Below are 22,182 nucleotides of genomic sequence, written 5' to 3'. Positions count from 1 at the left end.
GAGACCCTAATCAAACTTAGTTTATAAGGTAGGTGTTTCAAACACATGAAAACAATCTGAGAAAGAGGAAGATTTCATATATAATTATGGACCTCTACTCCCACAAAAACCTCAAGAAAGACTTTGTAAAGCAAATTATATGCAGTCCAAAATCTAATTTTTAATACTTTCTAAAGTACATGTCTCCTAAAACATAAACGTTCCCAGTAGTATATACATTTATACTATAGAAGGAACAAGGAGCTTCTTTACTGAAAAGCTCAATATTTTTATATTGATATATTTAAGAAGAGTTCTTAAGAGGTCTCCGAACAGATTCTACCATTCACAAAATCTATGTGAATGCGTAATAAGATAGAAAGACATTTATAGAAAATCAGGGTATCAATATATCTACTGCATTATTATTTATAGTTGTGTTTGTGACGAGTGCAGCATTACAAGGCAACAAGCTAGGATTTAAGGGCTGAAAGATTTATCCAACCTTAAACATATCAGTCTGCACAGGCCTGGCGTCTGTAATCATTATCCCAGTTTAATCTGTCTTTGCAAAACAAAACCAAAAAATAGACTGTGTCTCTGTGATTAATCATTTGTACTTAAAGCCAAACTGAGCTAATAAAAGGTCCAAGAAAGCAGCACCAAGAACTCGGTACTGGAGGAAGATGGAATTTGTTTAGAATACCATGTCCTGAAAGTGTCATGCAACCTTCTGTTAAATACTTCTTTCATTCCATTTTGCCACCTCAGTCGGTATTCTGGAAGCCCTTAGAAGCTGCAAGATTACTGCATTGCAAGCATAACATGTGTGGTGAGCAAAAAAACCCCAGATCAGTTGCAGAGTAGTTCCCTGTAAACCCCCAAAATATTGCCACTTGAAAATTTCTAAAAGAAATGTTCACTCCTAAGGCTCAACTTTCTGCACAAAAGACACCAGTTGGCATGACAGGGTGACCCATAAACATTATCTGGTCAAAAGGTGCATAAGTCCTGGCCATACATGGCCGAGCATATAGTAGCCCCCAGATGACAGCACGCTCTGAATGAAAGGTGCTATTCCATGGAGTCATCGACATGAGGCAAACTGGCAGTCATCCCCTTAGCATTTGCTGTTTATTTTAGGAATACTTCCAGGTACATAAATGTAGCCAGGGAGAACACATATCTTTAAGAAAATGAAGAAAGTATAAGAAAAAAACAGTGAGAGAGGAGTGGGGGGAGAGGGGGGATGGGAGAGGGTGAAAGGGGGAAGCAGCGTGCGGGGTGGGGGGAGGAGGGTGACTAGGAGAGAAGCAAAGCAAACTGGGCTGATTAAACAATTACAAACACACCCCTTCGCATCCCCCACAAGCTGCTTTAACTTTGATGACCAGTACTTATTTGCAGATGTACATAGTTTTCCCTGACCTTGGCGGCATCAAAGAATTTATAGAGTTAGCAGTTCTTGCACAATCTGTGGAAAAGAACAGCACGCCTGTTCTATCCTTCAGTGCCAGGCAGGCCTTGTTACTCCTATCCGCCAATTTTTCTTGCAGTAAATCAGCTTACTTGGTTAGGTTCTGGTGCTAAAATAAACTACTAGTTCCCTTATACTCTTTCTCTCCTTACACCTCCTTTTCAGACAATAGACCTTTTTCTTAAATGAAGTAGGAGAAAAGAGCTCAATTATATGAAAACTTAATTATCTTAATAGACTATAAACTTATACAAGGTATTAAATGCAAAATATTTTAAGAATGATAGTTTTTCTATGTTTATTATTATGATAAATGAAGTTCTCTTATTTTAATGCATCTATTCACAGCACAGAGCCAAAGAGTACAGTTTGTATATAAGAATCTAAGACAACCTTGGTGTCTTAATTATATTAATAATTCCAAGATACCCATAGCCTATGTGTTAAATTCCTTTACACAGTTGGCAAACACAAGGCCCGAGGGCTGAATCTGGCCCCCCACCTGTCTTAGCCTGCCCGGCACACCCCAAGACTGATGTACACTAGTGAAAATGAGTTTGACGCTCCTGTTTTAGCACATAACTTAATAGAACAATAGTCTTCGTTAATTCTACCTATGGTGCCTAGATGTTGCATTGAATACTTTCTGCCCCTTACTAACTTAAACTTAAAATGTCTATTCATAAAGCAAAGTCCTAATAAACTGAAAATCCATTTCTAAAGGGGCCTCATGTAAAACCAGCTGCTCTGTGTGACCTGACTTTATCCAGGTTAACAGCAGAGGAGCTTCATGGGCCCCACCCGCAGCCATCAGCCTCAGCTGGACTTCAGAACCAGCCAGCGTGCTGCTGCAGGTGATTCGGACTTGAGTTCACCTCCAAGTGAAAAAGAAAAAAAAGACTTTAAGGATTCAAAATAAGTATGTGTTTCTTTTACTTCTGTGGGAGGAAGGGAAAAATACAGTTGTTTCCAATTCTTCAGATTGCCAATGAGAGCGGCACGGGATACTGGGGTGGTGACACAAATGGGCATCTGAGCAGCTTCCAATGGAAGAATGGAATGATGCTGGGTCGCTTTGCTTTGCGCTTTGGGGCTTTTTTTGTTTGTTTTCTTTTTTTGTTTGGTTTGATATCATGACACCTAGGAAAAATTTACAATGTTAAAGCTATCCCCATCTTCCTATTAGTGAGAAAGTGAAAAGAAGACTTTCTTTGGATGCATTCACCCTAAAAATGCTGGCAGGAGCCCCTGAGCAAGTCCTCCTTAGCTGGGTGGTTTGCAGGGAACACGGAGGGAAAATAGCACAGGCACATCTTGTCACCATGTTTTCTTGTGCTTTGCTCTACTGCACCTCCCAGATGTGAGTCCTACATATTGAAGGCAAGACCCTCCACCAGCAAAAAGATGACAACTGACTTTACCACAGTGGTCTGGAACTGAACCCCAATATATTCAAAGCTCACCTGTTTGCTAACACAAACCACTGGTTTAATAAAACATCTACTTATGATTTTAAAAAAACACTTAAAAGAGGTTCTTTTAAATCTTTAACATATACTTATTGTTATTATCTACTGTGCATTTCTGCAAAGAGTCTGACAAAACCACAATCTAATAAATATTTAGCTATATCATGATAGCTTTTGCCTATTCTGAAGTGGTAGCCAAACATGAATGCCACTTCAACAGAACAGAGACTCAATTACCAAAGTAAAATCCAGTGTTTAACTCAGCCAAAGATGACACTGTTTTTCTTCTGTGATAGAAGCAAGATGGCACGTCAGGGACCTGATGCCCGTGTTACCATTACCCCAAATCCCTGCCATGACCAGCACCTCTTCCACTGAGATTCAGAGATGGGCCTTTAGGATAGATTCTTTCTTTTCTTCTTATGTGCTCCTGCATGTTTTTGCAATCTACATTAAGTAGTTTAACAGCTCTCTTCATCATGTATAACCATGTTTTAAGCACAGAATCTCACATACAGCACCAAGAATGCAATGTCAAAGGAAGTAATTATGAGAATGAACATATTCTGGTTCACTTATTTGCAGCATGGTGAACCCTCTAGCCTTTCCGAACAAGTTCTCAAAACTCCATTTAAGGGGCCCTCAGTGTGGCTCAGTTGGTTGGGTGTTGTCTGGCAAAGCAAAAGGTCACCAGTTCGATTCCTGGTAGCCACTACTTGATGTTTCCCTCCCTCTCTTTCTTCCTCCCTCTAAAAACAAATAAATAATGCCTTAAGAAAAACTCCATGAAAGGGACATTTATAGTCAAAGACACAATCTGGCAACTGCCTTTAAATGACATTTTTATAAAGCTAAAATGAGTGGTAATGGACCCTATACTGTTCCTTCCCATTCAGAATATCCTGCTCACTTGAAACATATCAGTTTTTCTTTCCAGACAATTTTGACAAGCTGCTTGTCGTTTCGTGTGGCTTTGCTGCAGCTGTTACGCGTCCTAGGAGGCTTGTTCGTTTCTGCTTCGGGTCCTCTGATGTTCAGCCCTGAGATGATGACTCAGAGTTGAGAATTCTAGCTCTGCAGGTTCGATCTCTTTGTACCGGGGGCAGCGTACATACGGATGCTTGAAACAGAAAGGGGCTTAGATAACGTTCCTTTAAGAGACTCACCTAAGCTAAGTCACCATCTCCCATGGCCCTTCCTTCGTCCTCAGGACAGCAAGGCCAGAACTCTGCGCAGGATGACATCAGGCCAGTGTACACACCTTCAGCTCCCTTACACCCTTCTCAGCTGCATTAGAGCATCCCTGCAGGCCTGGGCCTCACTTGGCTTCGACTTCCTTTTTCTTTCTAAATGTTTCTTAGCAAGAAAAAACTCTGCTCTGTTTTAACCAACTGTTTTTCTAAACACTGAAACAATTTCCAGTTGGCACGGATCACAACCAAGCTTTGCCAGTTGCCCATAAATTGTTCAGGCGTACCTTTTGGTGCACCTCACGTTGCAAGCAGGGAACTGGGGGCTGAAGCAGGATCATCCTCTGTCTGCGCCTGGAAAGTGGAAGGAGGCAGCCACCAGCCAAGCAGCAAAGCCTCACAGATCCAGCAGGTGAACACGTTTAAGCTTAATGGCTGCTAACTAACTGGGGGGAGAAACATGGGAAGGGACACAGGGAGCAGGGGCGGGGTGGCTTTCTTTCCAAAATAGATGGAGTGGCTTTTTCAGTTGTTCGGGGAGTGAGCTGTCACTGACAAGAGATTACTGACGGGAACACCAACCAGAACCTAGTGGTCCATCAGCCAGGAAAGCAGATTCTCTCTAGAATACTCCACCCCAGTTTTGTCCCCACTGACAAGTGTTAAATAAAGAGACATGCTCACCCACACCTAACGTGACACTATAGTCTCCATATGCAGCCTATTATCCTCAGAGATCTGGCTGCCTGTGTTCCTCCCCTGGTAATTACAGTCCTTTCTGTCGGCATGTATGTAATATGAGTGTTTATAAGTTAGGTATCTTGACACTCCCCATTCAGGGGACAGCTCAAAACTGCTAAGCAGGAATACGCCACACGCTTCACTGAAAGAAATGCAACATCTCCAAGGGCAGTTTACATCACGTCACAAGGCTATCTCACACTCTACCCAACCCTACTGGCCTTTACCATCAAAGCCACGAACAAGCGTCTTTTTTTTACAAGCCACTGTCAGGTCGGGAAAAGACGACTCAAGCGAGAGAAATACCAGTAGCCCAACTCCACAGGTGCTGAGATGAACGCCCACAGCCTGCCCATCCCTGAAAAAACCTCCACACCTGTACCCATTTCTGCTAGAGTTCACTCATTCCTTCCTGGAGAAATCCTTTGCAAGGAATTCTACACTTGTTATTTGCCCAAATTTCAGGAAAGAATGTAATTATTACTGTCTCATTTAAAATGTAAACAGACATTAAACAGCACACTTGGACTAAAAGTAAATACAATAATACCATACAAATCTTAAGGATGATGGTATAAAACCACCCTTAAAGCAAATGCAATTCGCCTAAATACACTTCTCCAAAGCGGACTCTCAGAGCCTCCTTACCTGACGGACAAAACTGTTTGAGGTAGTGTCAGAGGACGTGCTTCCGTCGGATCCTTTGAATCTGTTCTTCCTTCTAGCTCCTTTTCCATATGACTAAAAAAAGGAGAGACATGAGATTATCGTTAGACCCTCTCACAGGAATCTAGGCTTAGTTCTAGAAAATGTCCAAGACCAAACAAAACAAGGAATGAATTGCTATCATGTGGGCATTATTAAGTTCTTATTGGACACGTCACAAACCCCTAGTGAGGAGCAAAGAAAAATTTCTAGACAAAGCATTTAATAACCAGTGAATTACAACAATTCGTGTTTTTATCATATCTGTTGTCAAGAGGCAAAAGCCAATAAAGATAACATTTTTAAAAAAAAGTATGTAAGTGCAGCAGGGACAGGGCAGCGGCAGTGAGGAAAGAGGAAAGGCAACTTCTCAAAACGCTCCTACGACATGAAGGCAACAGATCTTCGCAGAATGAAATATTGTTGCCCAGAGGTGCTGAGGCTTCTTTTCGGGTTTAAGTTGTAATTCCACAGGAGTGCATTTATTGGAGTGGTACTTGCAAAAATTGCATGTGGTGGCTGAATAAGATTCTGCAATATGAATTCTGACTGCCTTTCAATTCATATTCTCATACATAGGTCTAGTCAGGACATGAGTGAAGCCTGGTGCTAGTTCTTCATACTTCTGTATGGATGTGGACATTGCTTTAAAAGATGCTGAAATAACTATGTAAGTGGTGGGGAATCATATGAAATTAAAATACTTTGTAAGATGTTCTGGCCCATGGTTGCAATGTTTAAATGTGGCATGAAAATCTTGCTCTTTAACAACCTAGTGATTTTCCTGAGAAGGCAAGAAAAATGAATTTTATGAAATAATAATACTGAAAAAATAAGCCTTTAAGAACAGGACATTAGAGGACTTCCGCCAAGATGGCGGCATAGGTGGAGACGCCGTGCTTCCTCACACAACCAAGTTTAGAGACAACTAGATAATAGCAACAGAAAACACAGCCAGAACACAGAAAATTGAACTTTTCGGAAGTCTGATAACAACAAATTCTTCAGCCTGACCGGTAAGAGGGGCGAAACCAGCAGCTGGCAGAGCGGAGTAGCACAGGAAAACTCGGTCAGATGGACTCAGGCGCGCGGAATCCAGGCGCAGGGTTGGACCTGGTGGGCAACTCAGCGAGCGACCGCAGGGAAACAGCGAGGAAGCAGGGCTGCGGGTTGACTGTGGTTGCGCATTCGTGTGTGGATAGACAAGCGAGGGAGTGGGCGATTGGACGAGAGCCAGGAGCCCCAGCTGCAAGGGGCAGCGGAGGGCACCACCATTTCCCCGCTCTAACCCCGCCTCCACATGCAGCGTCATAATCCAGCGACCTAAGTGGCCCTGCCCCAGGGAACAACGTGAGGCTCTGCTCTTCACCCAGCTGCACGAAACAGCAGAGGGGGCCGTCATTTCCCCGCTCTGACCCCGCCTCCACATATAGAGTCACAACCCAGCGACCTGGGAGTCTAAGGCTCCGTTCCTCATACTTAACGGGTGCAAACAGACCAAAAATGGCTCAAGAAGATCTCAAAGCCCCAGAGCCTATAAATCTAAGCGATGAAGAAATAGCAAAACTCTCAGATGCACAGTTTAAAACACTGGTGATCAGGATCCTCACAGAACTGGTTGATTATACCCACGAATTAGACAAACATATGAAGGCGAAACTAATTGAAATGAATGGAATTGCACAGGAAACCAATAGCAATGAAAAGGAAACTGGGAATCAAATCAATGGAGTGGACCAGAAGAAAGCAAATAATGGCCAAGCAGAAAAGAGTCAAGAAACAAGAATTCAAAAAATGAGGAGAGTCTTAGGAACCTCCAGGACATCTTTAAACGCTCCAACATCCGAATTATGGGGGTACCAGAAGGGGGAAAGGAACAGCCACCAGTGGAAGACTTATTTGAACAAATAATTAAGGAGAATTTCCCCAATCTGGCAAAGGCAATAGACTTCCAGGAAATCCAGGAAGCTCAGAGAGTACCAAAGAAGTTGGACCCAAGAAGAAACACACCAAGGCACATCATAATTACATTAGCCAAGATTAAAATGAAGGAGAGAATCCTAGAAGCAGCAAGAGATAAGGAGACAGTTACCTACAAAGAAATTCCCATCAGACTGTCAGCTGATTTCTCAAAAGAGACCTTACAGGCAAGAAGGGGCTGGAAAGAGGTATTCCAAGTCATGAAATCTAAAGACCTACAACCAAGATTGCTCTATCCAGCAAAACTTTCATTTAGAATGGAAGGACAGATAAGGTGCTTCTCAGATAAGATCAAATTCAAGGAGTTCATCATCACCAAGCCCTTATTATATGAAATGTTAAAGGGACTTATCTAAGAAAAAGAAGTTAAAGAAACATGAACAGTGAAAGGACAGCAAACTCACAGTTATTAACAACCACACCTAAAACAAAAGCAAACTAAGAGGACAGCTAGATCAGGAGTGGAAACATAGAAATGAAGATCTCAAGGAGGGTTAGCAACAGGGGAGTGGGAGGAGGATGTGGGGGGAGAAGGTACAGAAAATAAGTAGCATAGACAGTAGATAGGAAATAGATGGGGGGCAAGAATAGTATGGGAAATATAGAATCTAAAGAACGAGACGCATGGTCATAAACTAAAGGGGGGTAATGGTGGGGACAGGGGGGTAGGGTGGAGGGGAATGAAGGGGGGAATAGAACAACTGTAACAGCATAATCAATAAAATAAATAAATAAATAAATAAAGAACAGGACATTAAAGGCAAGACAATTTGTTTCAATAACAGAGTTGGGCCAAACACAGACATATTGGGTTGGCCCAAAAGTCTGTACGTTTTTTTTCTGGAAAGTAAAAGACACATTTTTTCATTTTTACCAACAACTTTATTGATTTGGATATTTTGAGTATGTTAGCTATCTCCCACATGGTATAAGGTTAATTGTTCTCAATTAATGTCTCGATTTGATCACTATCAACTTCAACTGGTCTACCCAACTGTGGAACATTGTCCAGTGAGAAATTTGCAGCATGGAACTTCACAAACCACTTTTGACATGTTCCACAAGTCACAGTACCTTCTCCATACACTGTACAAATCTTTTTACTGCATTTCAGTTGTGTTTTTACCTTTCTTGAAATAATAAAGCATAACATGCCAAAATATTGCATATTTTCTTCCATTTTCAATATTAAAATGGCTACAAAAAAATTCACCGATTGTAATAATTGTTTAATGCACACTGATATGACAGGTGTCACAGTACAATCTAATGAATTGTGTGCTATGATGTTAAAGAATATTAAGCGCAACTAGAGCCATCTAATGGGGAAAAAAACCAAATGAACTTCCTGTTACTACTGGATCTACAGTTTGCACTGAGAGCACCAAGAATAAACTAAAGTTACGGTGAATACTGAATATTTAAATATCGATGAAGAACAGCCCATCACAGATGAACTTATTTTGAATAGTGAACATTAAAATATAAGTGAAAGACAGCCCACCATCAAGCCGTATGGTTACACACACATAGGCTGGGATCCTACTACGGCAGACCTTGACCACATGTTCTAACCTGCTCAGGAATCAGTCTTCTCATCCTTAAATGCGGATAGTAACACTCACCTCTCAGTTATTTTAAGTATTAATGAAATAAGATACTCGATAGCATTTGGTATAAGACCTGGCACATGGTAAGGACTCAATATAACATATGAAAAAACTGATACCCACATTAGGACTGGTATGGTAGGGAAAAACTGGGCTGAAGTGTAACATGTTGAATAATTATGTTTACAACGATTTCATTAGATTATCAGAATGTGCAAAATTTACATTTTCAAAATCATTATATTCAGGTTTTAAAAATGCTGCTCTGTTTTATTTTATATATTCATATGGTCTTCGTTAAAATGGAAATATAAACCACAATACACATGGCACTTAGGCAAGCTGAAATCCATTACAGTACAAACATTTGTGTTATGAGTAAGTAAGATGCATTTGCAATCAGCAAGAGGGTGGGATAATCTTAAAGCAAAAAATTTTTCTAAATGTATTTGTTCTCTTCCAAGTATCTAAGGGATTTATATAATACAAATGTGTCTCCATGGCATTTAATTACCTCTCAGCTTCATAAAAGGAAAGATCATCTGGACTGGGCTTTCATAATGTATTATACAAGGTTCTCCTCACTTAACAGCTTATTCTTCTTACTTGTATAAACATTTTTCAGTAAACTGTTGAAAAATAACATTCTTTCAACAATGTTCTTCCTTTTCCAATTATTATGTAAAGGTTTAGACAGAAGTTTCTTCCAAGTTCTAACAATGTTAAAATAAAGTATGAAAGTTTCCTTAAAATTAAAAAATATACACTATTCTATATGCAAAGATACTTGTGACCTAAAAAACGCTTTTGGGGAGATACATGTCAAATACACTCTTTTTCTTCATGAGGAGCATGAATTATCTTTGAGAAAATATAACCGCATCCTAATATGAAGTGTCCTTCCAGGCCCGTGTTGAAAGGGCTGGAAAGGGCATCTTTGAAATTCTACTGTCATCTGTTCCAGATTTCTAATGATAAATGCATTTTACTAGTCAGCTGCGTGGTGTGCAAGCTTTCTCATGGCTGTTCACAATCTCACAACGGGAGAACCACGCAGTGTTTAAGGCATTCAGTCACAGGGGAGGCTGCAGTTCTCTGTGAGAAATCAAATGAATTTTTTAAAAATCACACTAATTTTTCTAGGCTCCTGAGAATACTGTTCACAAACCTTATTTCAGGTATATTTAGCTATCCATGCAATGTATTTACATTGGATTATGACAGATTTCAACTGTACAAAGATACAGTTTGTACACACACACACACAAAGCCATGGTACACTGAATCTCTTGCATACTGATGATAGTTTTAAAAAAAAATATTGTCCTTTGATCACTTAAATTTATGAGGAATGATTTGTTCAGACAAGATAGGGTGCGTTCAGGGTGGTATGGCCATAAATGATTTATACAAGTCACTAATTTTTCATGCCTTAATAGAGTTATAGCAAATTCCTATTCATTATAGATGATATTTATTAAAAGCCAAAATAAATAGATATGCTTAATTTTACTTCTATTCTGCTCTTTCATTGATTTCAGCAGTAATTTCTCTTCCACTGTCTTCTCTTTTTATTTTTAACTGTAGAGTCATTATTCAATGACTAATTATTTTTAATAAAAATATCCAGGGTCCAGAAAAAGAATTAAACATCTTCTGGAATACATGGGAATGTTCTGGGGAATGGTATTAACATGGTGGAAGAGTATATTTTTATGTACTTTTAAAATAGTAGCGAAAATTTATACTGCTGTTAAAAATGAAGTTTCCTTTAATCCAATGCATATTTAAAATTAAGTCCATCTTGCTGGAATTATTTGTTTTGTAGTTACTCTAAATCTTTGAAAATAAGGATGAGTGTTAAATCTGAAGAACTTTCAAAGAAAAAAAAAAAAGCGAAGGCCAAACCTCCTCCAAATGGAAAAAGACTGGAAAGAAATATAGTTTTCCTAGTTAAGGTGCTATTTCAAATGCAGCTACTTTAATGATCAATGGCGTTTTAAAACATTTTTTAGCAGCACCAAATATATGAACATCTGATACATGAAACAGTTAACAATCAGAGTCCCCCAGGTTTTAAGAAATAAAAGGGAAGGAAGACAGGGGCTTGGCCAGAGTGAAATGTGTAACCCACGGGACTCTCCCTCACACATGCAGACCTCCAAGTCCTTCTTGAAACGCAGACCAAAGAGTCAGTCATTTCTACTGATTGCCTACTAGTTACATGCTGCTCAGTAAAAACAAATGATCACCACAGCAAAAAGGAAAAAAGAAAACTGTGTATCTAAATTCCTTTACTTCTAAAATACTAACCAAGCTGATTTCAGAAATTTAAAAAAAAATTAAGAAATGTCCACCAATACATAAATGACATATTAAAAAGATATCCAACATTCATGATATAAATGAATGCCTTTGTTGATGCACAATAAATTTTAAAACTGAAATGTAGGGTCAAAATCAGCAGTAAATATTCACATTTCCGCAGGTAGCTGAAATCCAATTTCTCCACGATCGCAAGTAGCCAGCAGTAGTTGATTGTAGAAGCTGCCTATTAAGTGGCGATCAGGGCACCGGTACACACAAGGCTGGCCTGGCAGCCCCTGGGGCAGCTTTGGGAATGCTGTCACCTCTGTGATTGATGGATTTGGTAGCAGTTCTCCTAGCTATAAACTGTTCCCCGTAAGCGTAAAGCTGACGTCTAAAATTAGGTTTACCCCTCTCCATCAGCATTCCTTGATATGTATTTCTTTGAACTGAGGACTTCCCTCATCTTGCGGTCCAAAGCAAACAAAGCCAAAACATAGGGGAATAAGACATGAAATTTCATTTACCAATCATTTAGTAAAACTAAGGTTGCGAGACCCTTTACTAGGAGAGAAGTGTAACTCCTTAGAAAGAGGGAAACATACATGATTTTCTATCAGTTTACCCAAAAGCAGAAAGGAATCAAGAGGCAGCATAAAGCCCTGGCCGGGTGGCTCAGATGGTTGGAGTAGCATCCGTTCCCCAAAAGGTTGAAGGGTCGTCCCTGGTCAGGGCGAGGGTAGGAGGGAGATGGCTGATTCATGACAGAGTCTCCCTCTCACGTTGGTGTCTCTCTCTCTCTCAAATAGAAAACCGTATTCTCAGGTGAAGATCTTTTTTAAAAAGAGGCAGCATACACGAAGCTTTTTTCTGGTCTGGCAGGTAGAAAAGGGAAGAGCGATGAGGTCAGGAAGCAGAGAAATGCCTAACGGGGACATGCAGGGGCAGGGAGGGCTGGCGAAGGCCAGGAGCCAAACCTGGCCCTTGTCACAGTCTGCCTCCAGCCAGGCTTGGAAAGAACCCTAAGACAGGCCCACTTACTTGAAGTGGTGTTATAACTAATTTTAACTCCCTGTAATTGTGAAAGTAAGTATATTATTTGCAAGACATGTCCCACAGTCCCAAAATTAAAGAGTGCCCCCACCCTCTACAGTGTTAACATAGTTTGTTCAGTCTTTCTTGAAAGGACCAAGGCTAACATACTGTATAATTTTTTTTAATTTAAATGCAGCAACAGGTAAACTACGTCTTTGCATAAAAAAGAAAGAAGAAAAACATGAAACTACAACATTGTCTAAATCTCAAATCACTCAAATAGTCAGATATCATATTTTGCATTTTAAAATACGCCCAGAAAGTCTCATTGGCATGCTTTTAAATCTCGTTCATGTGACAGCAGAACAAAAATGCCATTCAAGAGAAAACTGGCGGGGGTGAGGAGCGAGGCTTTTAGCAAAACATAAAACACAGGACCACGACCATTAGGTTCGGAGACTGCAGAAGACACCTCGACCTCCGAATGCTTCTGGCAAATGGTTTGGACATGGTGTAAGAGCCACAGAAGAATGACTGCTGCTCTTTTCAGATAAAGCTCCCTGCTACGGGGTCAGGACGTTGCCATTACCAGCCTGTATTACTGCAACATGCTTGAGAGCATCTGGCCAATTCAGCTGGGGTAGAAGCAGCTGGGTTCTGTTGCTAGGAGCAAAACAAACAGGCCCTCTGGTTACTGTCTGTTCATTTTCAGGTGTGACTGGAGGTGCCAGCTGCAATCTCTTTGAGGCCTGAAGTGCTGAGATGCCACTCCGGTTTCTCGTCTACTTCCTCCTCTGTTGCCACTCTATTCCCAGCCCCTTTCATCTGTTGCCCATCCACCCAGCCTTCATACATGATTTAGTCAATTCCCTGGAGAATTACCAGTGCCATAGTTTAAAATAACGCCGTCCAAAAGAAAAGTAACACATGCTACATATGTAGTTGAAATTTTCTACTAGCCACATTAAAAAGCTCAATGACAACAAGCGCAATTAATTGTAATAATACATTTTATTTAACTCAATATGTCCAAAATATTATCATTGCAACATGTAATCAATATAAAAATTTTTAACAAGATGGTGAGCGTTCTTTATTTTATATTGAGTCTTCAAAGTCTGAAATCTGGTGTGTAGCACTTGTCTGTTTAGATGAGCCATATTTCAAGTGCTCAGAAGACACATGCGGCTAGTGGCTACTGTAGTGGACAGCACCGATTTGGAGCTTTGGAGGGACAGTCCAAAATTAGCACCTTGACTTTGAAGGTAGACTGCAGGTAAGTTTTCAGTGAAACTGTTCAACGGATTACCGAAAAGGGGGTACAATTTGCTTACGTTAGAACGTTGAAGAATTTGCAGTTAGACTGCAACTCCTGTCTCGTGTAATATATCCATTTTGTGTGTCCCAGTGTGCTGGAGGGGAGGGGCTGGAATGTTCGAAGGTGTCACCGCCCCCCACAACCAGGATTATTGACACAAAGAAGGAAAATGAGCAGTCTGTGAATCTAGCTCTGTTGCTTTGTTCATGCCAAACTTGCAATAAAACCAAGAGGTGAAATAGGATTCTTAAAAAACAAAAACAAACAAAAAAAAACAATGGCTTAGAGGTATTATTTGCCAAAGAAAATTCCATTTATAAGTAAAATTATGATTATTTGGTGTCACAAAAAAGGGGATGCTCCCAAGACACCCCCTCTCCTCATTCAGTTTTACTGCTGGACTGTTCGGAAAGATGGAAGACATGCCCTTGCCAAGTGCTCACAGCCCTATGGTGCCATGATTTATTAGATGGAAAATAAACAAGGCAGTGTTTCCCTCAAATAATGGGTGTGCTATAAACACAATTCAAGCAAATTTGCTTTCATTATTGGAAGGTAGAGAAAGCAAGAAGATGGCTGCTGTCGAAGCTGAATATTTGCACCTATTACCTGCTTACAATACCCATTCCGCCCTTTCTCCTCTCCCTCAAGTATCTGTGCAATTGCTTGCCAATTACTGTGGATTGAGTCCTTGCAGTATCTCATGAGTAGACTTGTCATATCCATTAACTTTTCTCTCTAGTTTAGGCCTCGTACCTCTTGTCCAAACTGTTCTATTAATTTCCCTTTGCTTAATTTTCCTTCCCTTCTACCTCTGGATTCTTCAGGCTCCACATTACCTTCCAGAACTTTCCCAGGTGACTCTTCAGAATAAGCTGTTACATGGCTCCTTCACTGAATCCCATTCACGGTTCTTCATTGTTTAATACACAGCAAGTTGCAAAGATTCCAAGATGTGGGCTCGAGTTGCCTTGTCAGTCTTAAGCCTAACTGTGCCCAATCTGTAACTTTCCACACTCTTTTCAAACTAGAGATTATAAATATGTGCTTTAAGACCTCTAACTTCTGTGACTTTGCTTCCTATATCGTTCATTCCCAACCATCTCTCTGAAAATCTGTTGAAATCTAACCCACCCTTTAAGTCTCTTCTCAAACGCCATCTCCTCTATAAAGTCCTTACGGCTTATTCCAAATAGAATAGTTACGATCTTTTCTCCTGGAAAACTACATAAGACTCTGGCTTCTCTTACAGACCCATGCCACACTTGCCACACATCTGTCACACTTCAGCTACTAGGATGTTAATTCTTTTCAAGGCAGAAATTCCCATCTGAATTACTTCCACATTGCAGCTGTACAGTATTTGTTGACTTACTTTTTAAACTATTTAACTACATAAATCAGTAAATAAATGAGTATCTCTTATCTGAATACAGTCATGCTTTCTGTCAGCCCTAACTTTGATCTTCAGAAATTCAGGGACTCTATTTTTATCCTAAGAAGGAAAAAACTTCTTAAAAAATCCCTGAAGGAAGATCAAAGAGAAAAGAAGGTCTAAAAATTCTTTCCACCATCAATATTTAAGACCTTCCTCCTGGAATAACCATGCTGGAGGTCTATGAGAACACTTCTCACTCTCATCCAACCTGGTAAGTGACTAGCTATTGGAAAATCGGGAGTCTAGAACGAAGAATGTGGGTCCTCTGGCTGAGGCGAGATGTTAACGCAGGTGGTTAGTGACATGTCCCCACTCTGTACAGCCAAAGAGCCCAGGGCAGAATAACATTGTCTTACCTCTGTGAAAGAAATGCACTTCTGACTGAACAAGTTTCTGGGTTCTGCATTCTTTCTCCACCCAGAATCAAAGGGAATTACGTGTTTTAAGATAGCACGTGCATTTCCCAGCGGTCAAAGCAAGTTCAGTAAAGCCCCGTGATTATGCCAGTGGAACTACCATTATGAGCAGGACCCAAATATCTGTGGGTTTCCATCACCTCTGGAAACCACAATAACAGCAAAACAGTTGTCACCTCTATTATGTCTCCCACTCCACACCCATCACTACAGTAAATAAACACGCTAGCATATTCTCGTGTGCTTATGTAAATATAAAATATATTAAGTTATATGTTTACAAATTTTATATAAGTACAAAAATTATAATCTTACCATAATTTACAATCTAGCAAATGTAGGCTTGAAATCAACAACCTGTGCAAAGTAGAGACATTTCTCCGAAATGATGCTTGAAACGAAACCCTCGCCCCTTCGATCACCAGCGGAGCAGCCCCAGAGCTAGGAGTCTTCAGTCATTTCCCCGCCAGCACCGACGTTGAGATCTGGAGGTGTCTGTAATCCACACCGTACCTGCCAAAGCCTTACTACGTCAAAGCCACCTTCTCGTTACCCAACACCTACAAATGCCTCCTCCGATTCCACAACAGCAGCGGACTGGAATTTTTCTAGAAACCACTAACACTCAACATCGGAGGAAAAGGTGCTCTCTGAAGTGGCTAACATTTTGGCCGGGGGGGAAATGAAAAAATAACAACTTTCGCGGCCTCAGCTCCTTCTCTTCTTAAAAGAAAGGAACACGGGGTCTCGGCGAACCCGGGCAAGTGCCCTGAGGGGAGCTGAGCGGTCCGGGCAGCGCGATGCCCCAGGTGCGGAGGGCAGCGGGGCTGCCCCCGGGAGTCCGGGGCCCGGCCTCCCACGCCATCGCACGGCCCCGCTCCCACCCCAGCTCCGAGCTCCTCCGGAAGGGTCTGCGTGGGAGCCCGAGCTGCGGGAAGCGGAGCCCCTCCCGCCCACCCGGACTCACAATCTTGAGCAGGTCCAGTCCGCTAGCCTGGTTCATGTCTCTCCATGTGCCTCCGGGGAAAGAAGGGGCGAGGAGGGCAGACCCGGGCAGCGCGCGGGCTGCCTCGGCAGCCCAGGAGGTCGCTCCCGCCCCTTCCCACTGGGTTTTCGTAAGCAGAGAAAAATGGAAGCCGGAGAAGAGTCAGGGCAAGGCGAACAGGGGTAGGGTCACCAGCGCCAGGAGAGGGGAGCGGGTGGCAAAGCGCGAGGGAGAGGAGGAGGTGGCCGCGGAGACCCACGCAGGAGGGAGCAGCGGGGCAGGGATCCCGGCAGGGGAGGCGCGGGGCGGACGGAGGGCTGCGCTCGGCGGCTCACAAAGAAAGAAGGCGCGGCGCTGTCGCTACCTGTGCCGCCGCTCCGAGCGCCCCCGCGGGCGCCGCGTTCTCCAGCGGTTCCATCGGGAGCTCCTGCGCCACCGCTGCCGCCACTGTGGGAGGCGACTTGGACGTGTCGCTTTGGACCATTGGCGAAAAGTCGGCTCCAAGCAGCCTCGGGCTCCTCCAGGCGGGTCCCCTCCTCCCTCCCCGCCCGGCTGGGAGCCACCGGGGCTCAACGCCTCGCTCGCAGGCAATCAGGGCTCGGGACAGGGCTGGGCCATTTGGAAAAGTGACACGCCTGGGAGCTGGATGGTGCCCAGGGCGAGGGGCTCCTCCGCCATTCGGCCGGCCGGGCCGGGGCGGTGAGAGGAGAGAGCGGCGGCGCGGGGACCGTCCTCGCCAAGAGGGAGGGAGCTGGCTGGCGGAGCGCGGGCCCAGGGGGAGGCGCGTCGGAAAGCGAGAGTAACAGGGCAGCCGAGAGGCAGGAAAGTTCCCCGCGGAGGCGCGGGCCGCGTGGGTCCCGCTCAGCCGCTGCGCGTCGCCGTGGCACGCGCGCTGGAAAGTTTTCAAAGCCACGAAAGCGAGGCCTGGCACCCGGGAGCTGCCTTACTCGGATGTGGGAGCTCGCCTTCTTAGGCTCCTAAACCACCTCACAAGGACCCCCCGGGGCCTGGGGGGCAGGAGAAGATCCCCTCAGGGATCCGGAGGCTGTGTTGCTAAAGTGAATGTCAAAAATCTGTGAAGTCCTCGGCAACCTCGAGAGCAAGTGTCTACCAAGGACATCAGTCGGCCAGCAGCAGTTGGAGGCACTTAATGATGGCAGTAAGAGGAGGCAGAAGACAACTGGGACTGGTGGCCCGAGTGTCGCAGCCCCACCTGAAGCTGCACGTGGCCTAGTTTAGGAGATCCAAATCGACCACTGCCAGACTCAAGTCCCTAGTTTTTCTGTTATGACTCCCGTGTCTTTTCATCTTTGCAAACTTGCAGTACGAATTCACAGAACTGGACTTTTTCTATCGAGTTGGAAAATCTTACTATCACATTTTGGACAAAAGAAGCACTTCCTTAAGATCCTGAACTTGAGAGTAGTGGCCATAACGAGAATGTTTTTAGAGCATTCCATTTCGATTTTTCTAATAAGACACATGTTCTTTCTTCCTTTTTTAAATTAGAGGATACCTCTTATTTCAACAACTTTTACCATAGTGGAACTGTGTAGGACAAGTTTTCTAGGTGTCAGCTTTGTTTTGTAACTACAGTTGTGCATCCTGAAATATTTAGCACAGTAGTTTTCAACTATGTTTTATGTGTTGCTGTGGCATATTAAATTATTATAGTGTATAATACTTGTTCTTCTCAAAATAAACACGGATATTTTAAACCTATCTCCATCATACACTGGTTTGAGCCATGCTTAAAAAATGAAAGGACAATTTAGGCATATCCAAAGTGTCATTGATTTTCCTAGTCTTTGCTATTAAAATTATTATTTTAATTTGAGTTTTACTGAATGTTAAATAGAGATACTGTCCTATTGGTTTATAATAACATGAACAATACTAGTAATAAAGTGACATTTTGAAAAGCAACAGACTGGAAATCTGAGAGGCTTATGGTTAGGATCTGGATGGGAGCTTCCCCAACCCTGACTAAGATTTTTTTTAATCATTAATAACAATCTGCAGTGCTTTTATGTGTGCATATGTATATATACACATTTGTATGTATAACAGTGGGAAAGAAGTTGTATTAAAGTTTTCGAGTTACAGTCTATCTCCATGATATTCTGACAATATTTACTGACAATATTCCTCTTCTAGGCCCATTCATTCGGCGAAATGGTTCAATTTTCCTCAGAGTATGTAAGTCGCAGGGATAGCATTAGCTCCGGTTCTAGATGAGACTGTGTGGGTGGGAGCCATGCTCAGGCAGCAGGACGCAGTCAGAATCTGACCAGTTGCCCTGAGTTCTTTCAATATTCACTCGGGAAAGCACATGTCAAGCTGCTGTCATGTGCCACTGAGGAGCACAGACAGCCAAGGCCAGGAAACCTGGGGCTTACTGTTCAAAGTAAGCACTTTAGAAATCGATACATACAAATTTGGTGAATGGATTAATTAATGCATGAAAGGTAAATTCTAAAGTGGTTTTACAAAACACCAGGTCTGATGGCATAGTATTTTCCCACAGCATCCGTGTCATTTCTTATAGCACACTTCATCATCTGTGTGCTGCCTTTCAGTTGTGACTGACTGGCAAGTACAATTTCATCTTTCATCAGACTTTAAAAGAGACCACACAACAGCAAAAAAACTCAAAAATCATTTTTAATAATGCTTATCATATAGCCAAAGGGAAAATGAATTCTGCATTAAATGTTTGAATGTGATATACATTATATTCATTTTCAATAACTTATGATACTGAACTCTGTGTTTGCTTCCACTAGTACACAGAGGTCCTTGGGGATGGCGGACTGTGTCTTGTTCACCTTCGTATCCCAGGCATTGAGCATGGTATCTGACACTTAGTGGGAGGCTGAAAACACTTGTGGCATGAATAACTGAATGAATAAATGATCAGTTTTCATGTGTTTTAAACTACAGCATACAGCTTTGCCAGTTTTAACATACAAAGACATTTACCTAATCCTCACTCTCATAAGAGCATTATATTAATTCTTTCTGTATAACCTGTGTTAACTTAATTAGCACATATTGAACAACCACACAATACAACATACCCACTCAGACTCCAGCTTATAAAAGGTTTCAAATAAAAGTAACATTGTGTCACCCTTACCTAAAAAAAAAGGAACAATGTCAGAAGAAGTATAGAAGGCAAAAGGCTTGAGAAACTAACCACGCCTTCTATCACGGTCAGTTTTGTTTTTAACATACCTTGACTTGTGTAGTTTTTAAAAGCCACAGATGACAGCTAAAACTTGGTAAGTAAAGCCTAATTCAACGTTAAAAGTTGTGCAGATGTACTCCAGCAATGCATTAATGGATGTACAATCATCAGCACAGGCATTCAAATGCAGATGACTAATTTGTTCAAGCTGTCTGTGAACTTCAGTGTGCTCATTAGTCGAAATGGACAGACATATTCTGGGCATTACTAATGCTTTGAAATGAACACAGGGGCTGGTAAGAAACATTGGCCAAGGAAGCTAGAAGTTTAACAGTTGGGGTTTTTGTTCCCTGTCATTGGAAGAAACAGTGATTATAATCACTTTACTCCTCCTCTCCTGCTTGTGTGTTTGTGACTATGTTTAAAACCTTGGAGCAAGAGCTCCTTAGGATGGATATGCACCATGTGTGATTTTTCATTTTACTTAGTAAATCATCTTTCACTGCATTTGAAGTTCTGAATCTCTGACATTATTAATAGCATTTTCAAAAGGATATACCTTTCTTGGCCACCGGCCTAACTTGGTAGCATTCCACTAAGTTACACATTTGTCTTTTATAAACTTACACTATAAAATGAATAGCCTACATTACCAATTGGCACTTAAAAGCATATAAAGATGCAAAGAAATCCAGTATAAGAGGGTTGTGTGCACATGTGTGTAGGGAAGGTTACAAGTGAAATGTGAAAGTGGTCAGGGAAAGCTTAACTTCACTTCCTAAGAAGAAGCTTCATAGAAGTAAGATTTCATGAGTTCTTGTAACTACCCAGGAAACAAAGCTCTGAAATATATGACATTATACAGCACTTTTTAGTTTTTAAAGGACATTCACTTGCCATTTATTTCTCACCCAAACCCCTTTATAACTGTAACTGGTACTTTTGTTACATACAAGGTGCCAGGCTTTCTGCTAAGGATTTATACACATCATAGTCCCTCTGTTAGTAAGGATTAGCCCAAATGCTGCAACAGATAAATAATGCTAAACATTTGGTGGATGAGAAATGCATTCTTTTGATCTGGGGTCATTCACTGTCAGAAAGGACTGTGCTTCATGCTGACATTTAGAAACCAAGTCTCAAGTGACCATCATCTCCAAAATGTAGCTCTCAATGTCACCTTGGCTATTCCTCCCTGGGTTTGTCCGAAGGGAAATGAAAGATGACATGGCAAATGTGGTGGCAGATGACAGAGCTTGCAGGTTTTTACTGGCCAAGTGCGGAGGTGGCATCCATCTCTTCCACTTACACTTTATTGACTAGAACTCTGTCACATGAAAAATCTGTAAGACCAGCTGAGAAATATAGTCCAATAATGTGCCTTAGGAAGAAATGGAGAGTGGATTTTGAAGAACAGCTAGCAAAGACTGACTTAATCAAACCTGAAGAGCTGACAAGTGGCAGGACCTAACTACACATCTTTTTTCCTTTTTATTGAATTTATTGGGGTGATACTGGTCAACAGTAGTATATAGGCTTCAGGAGCAAATTCCACAACACATCATCTGTACACTGTATTGTGTGTTCACCACCTCAAGTCAAGTCTTTGCCCACCACCATTTATTCCCCCACACCCTCCTCCACTGCCCCCAACTCCCTTCCCCCTGGCAATCACCACACTGTTGTCTATGTCCATGACTTCTTTTCTCCTTCTAATAGTTTTTTGATGAATCTATCCATGCCCCCCAACCCTGACAATTGTCAGGCTGCTCTCCATCTATGAATTCATCTCTGTTTTACTTGTTAGTTCATTTTGTTCATTAGATTCCACATGAGTGAAATCATATTGTATTTGTGTTTCTCTGACTGGCTTATTTTACTTAGTAATGTTCTCCAGGTTCATCCATGCTGTTGCAAAGGGTAAGATTTCCTTCTTTTATATAACCAAGTAGCATTCCATTGCGTAAACGTACCACTGCTTTTTCATCCACTCATCTACTGATGGACATTTGGGCTGCTTCCAAACAGGGGCTATTGTAAGTAATGCTGCAATGAACATATGGGTGCATATTTTTTTTGAATTAGTGTTTTAGTGTTTCGGGTTTCTTTGGATATGCATATTCCAAAAGTAGAATCACTGGATCATAAGGCAGATCTATGTTTCACTTTTTTTGAGGAAACTCCGTACTGCTTTCCACAGTGGCTGCAGCAGTCTGCCTTCCCACCAACAGTGCATGAGGGCTCTGCTTTCTCCACATCCTTACAAATACTTGTTTGTTGATTCATTGGTGACAGACTTGAGGTGATAGCTCACTGTGGTTTTAATTTGCATCTCTCTGATG

The 22,182-nt window shown here is 41.9% G+C and overlaps 1 protein-coding gene across 7 annotated transcripts in view; it reads right to left on the bottom strand.

Moving 5' to 3' along the window:
* Positions 1–17,495, bottom strand: part of CACNB2 (calcium voltage-gated channel auxiliary subunit beta 2) — a 332,982-nt gene extending 315,487 nt beyond the window's left edge. For 2 of the 7 annotated variants that reach the window (XM_037158293.2, XM_037158291.2), the window contains exons 1-2: positions 17,015–17,495; positions 5,505–5,597 (exon numbers count right to left, since the gene is read on the bottom strand). In XM_037158293.2, coding sequence (XP_037014188.2) covers positions 5,505–5,597; positions 17,015–17,134 — 213 coding nt within the window. In that variant the 5' untranslated portion in view covers positions 17,135–17,495. Of the gene's footprint in view, positions 1–5,504; positions 5,598–15,980; positions 16,125–16,632; positions 16,867–17,014 lie in introns of those variants that run through there. The other 5 variants (XM_037158289.2, XM_053673496.1, XM_037158288.2 and 2 more) reach the window with 4 other exon arrangements.
* Between the last annotated feature and the right edge of the window lie 4,687 nt (positions 17,496–22,182).

This window comes from Artibeus jamaicensis, unplaced genomic scaffold (assembly GCF_021234435.1).
Source record: "Artibeus jamaicensis isolate MK-2021 breed Jamaican fruit bat unplaced genomic scaffold, CSHL_Jam_final contig_867, whole genome shotgun sequence".
Taxonomy (NCBI): domain Eukaryota; kingdom Metazoa; phylum Chordata; class Mammalia; order Chiroptera; family Phyllostomidae; genus Artibeus; species Artibeus jamaicensis.
The sequence above is the reverse complement of the archived record's forward strand: the minus strand, read 5'-3'. Positions and strand labels throughout refer to the sequence as shown.